Raw genomic sequence first — 2,881 nt, 5'->3', positions numbered from 1 at the left:
CGAAAATAATAATATAAGCTTTAAAAAATTGTAAACTAATTGAAAAATATACATGGTTCTCTTTAAAAAAAGATTGTATTTTAATATATAAAATAAATGCATGTACCTATAAACGCCGAAGTATTTGCATGAAAACATTAATAAAATCATTTTTTAAAAAATCATTAAAATTTTATATATAGTTCTCAATCTTTAGAATTAATAATTATATCTAAGATATATTTATTTTATATTCTTTCCAAAAAATAAAAATAAAAAATAAAAATTGTTAAGTTTAAAAAAATAATCATGTTTATTTCCCATAATTTCGTTTTCATTATTTATTAGGTTTTCTATTCCAATAACTTTTACACAAATTTATTATGTTTTGCCATTTTCCTTTTTTCAAAGAACTAATTTTGAATTAAAATATCAAATTAAAATGTATGCGGTTTTATATGAAAACGTAATTTCATTAGAAACACAACTGCGTTAAATAAAAATAAGTTTTGTTAAAAATGAACGCAAAAATACTTTCACCGTTATTTTTTATTGTTTTAATTGAAGTTTCGTTGAACCAGCGATGTTCTGGTAATCCTGTAAATAAGCATTCAATATCATAATAATATATTCCATTGTTTATATAATTTAATTAGTCATAAAGTTTATATACTCATAAGTCAAGTATATATATTTTTCTAATTTTTGCTTAGAAATGGATGAAAAAATTCAAATATGAGGACAATTATTGGAACCCTCATGGTATAGGAAAAAATAATGCACAATCGCATCTAAGATGTTATTTTGACGAAATTAACAAAAAAAATAAGGAGAAAAAAAAAAAATGGAAAGTTTGGTTTGATAAACATAAAATCAAAATTCAAAAAGAATTAAATAATGTAGAGGTTAAATTTATTAAGAATGTGGAAATTGGTTGGGACAATTTTATGAGAGAAACTGAAAATAAATGGTTGCATTATAATGATGACATGAATAAAGAGTATAAATGTACCCTGTATCCAGAAGCATTAAAATGGGGTGTAATACGTTGGATTGCCTGGTTTAAAGAAACAGGACTGGTTTGCTTAAAACAAGATTTTCATAAATTTATGACTAAATATGGAAAGGAGCACCAGACTGAAGTAAAGAAAGTGTTGCAAAAATGGCATAATGTTTATTTAAATAAATGGTGTAATCAACCATGGAAACTCGAAGAAAATTATCATTGCAAAAAATGGGAAAATTTCGGTTCAATGATTGATCCATACTATAATGTAAAAGCATATCAATGGAAATGTTGGATGGAAAGAACAAAACTTGAACATAAAGAATGGGTAGATAATCTGAGACATGCAGAAACAAATTTCCCTATTTGGAAAGGATGGAAAAAGAGAAAATATGATATGTATAAGTTGTGGTTAAAAGAGTACAGTAAACAGTGGATAGCTAATGAACAATGGAAAACATGGACAGAAGAGAGAAAAAAACATATTTTGTCTAAATCTGAACAAAAAAAACCAGCGCAAAAAAAAACTGTCCAGAAGAAAAAATGATAAATAAATCTTATACCTGATTAAAGGAAAATAATTCTTACATTATGACTCAATTACGACATTGCATTTTATACATTTTCTAAAGAATAAGAAATATATAAATGAACAAGCTTTTTAACCATTATTATTTTATTCACAATATGTAATCTTTTTGGTATATAAGAACCTAAATTATTTCAGAATATAGTATTTGATATGCGCATATATATGTATAAATATTTGTCTCAGTTATGAATTAATATGAGAATATTATTTTCAATATATTGAATAGAATATATATATGTATGAATTTCGTCCAGCGTACTATAAATCTTATTCTGTTTATCTTTTTTATATTTGAATGTTGCAAATTCTTTTTGAAAAAATATTTTTTAGTGTATTATCGTAAAATCCTTACTAGGTTTATGTAAAAATCATATACCATTTATCTTAGCTGTACTTGAACGCTGTTCTTTATTTTTTGTTTGTTCAGTTACTAAAACTGATCATTATAATGTTCTATAGCTAAGATTTTCTATGTCAATGTGAAACTTTCATTTGTTAAATTTGCATTTTATATTACATAATATTTAGCTATTGTTCTCATTAAAATTAGGATAATATTATAACTATATAAGGTCCTGAAAAAGGTACCAAACTTCTTTTTCAATATGAGCCACGTTGAAATTGTGCCAATGTGCATAAATCTACAATTATATTATTGGTTTATCAGCGTTATTTTTTTTGTCAATTTGTATTTATCGGCCCAAATTTATCATAATATAAAAAATATCCTTGACAATATGACACTAAACTAGGATAAAATCAAATTCTTATTTCATACTCATTGAACTTATAATATTTTTATGAATGGTCATTGTTATAGTGAACTAAGTTTTTTACTTACATTTTTTTTTATTAATTTTTGTCTTACATTAAGGTCTCAACTGCAATTATATTTTTCATTTCCTTGTAGAATACAATAAGAACATCAAGGTATTCTTTGTATTCATTTTAACTTTTTCTGAATTTAAGTAATTTTTTTGAATAAAATTTTTATTTTCTCATTGTATGAATATTAAAAAAAAAAAAAAAAATTAACATGGTTCATGTTTTTTTATTATACCTTTAAAAATTTTTTTTATATAAAAATGATAATAATGAATCTAGATATCTGTAAACATGTTGGTAATTATTTTATTTATTCTTTATTTATTTAAATTAATTGAGGTCAATGAAAAACAAGCTTGTTACATTAATAATTTTTAGGGATTAATCAGTAACATAAACATTAAAAATCAAATAATTATTATATATTAGGTTGAATTGTCAAACTGTGAAATTTCTCCCTATGCCTGTTTATACTTGAA

The 2,881-nt window shown here is 23.2% G+C and overlaps 1 protein-coding gene across 1 annotated transcript; it reads left to right on the top strand.

Moving 5' to 3' along the window:
• Positions 1 to 497: 497 nt before the first annotated feature.
• On the top strand, positions 498 to 1,532 carry PGO_090000 (tryptophan-rich antigen; the record flags this gene model as incomplete). The annotated part of the gene is made up of 2 exons (XM_028687592.1): positions 498 to 578; positions 693 to 1,532. The coding sequence occupies 2 exons, from the start codon at positions 498 to 500 to the stop codon at positions 1,530 to 1,532; spliced, it is 921 nt and encodes a 306-aa protein (XP_028543393.1).
• Between the last annotated feature and the right edge of the window lie 1,349 nt (positions 1,533 to 2,881).

Source organism: Plasmodium gonderi, assembly GCF_002157705.1.
Source record: "Plasmodium gonderi DNA, contig: Chr09, whole genome shotgun sequence".
NCBI lineage: Eukaryota > Apicomplexa > Aconoidasida > Haemosporida > Plasmodiidae > Plasmodium > Plasmodium gonderi.
Note: the sequence above shows the minus strand (reverse complement) of the source record. Positions and strands in the feature narration are given on the sequence as shown.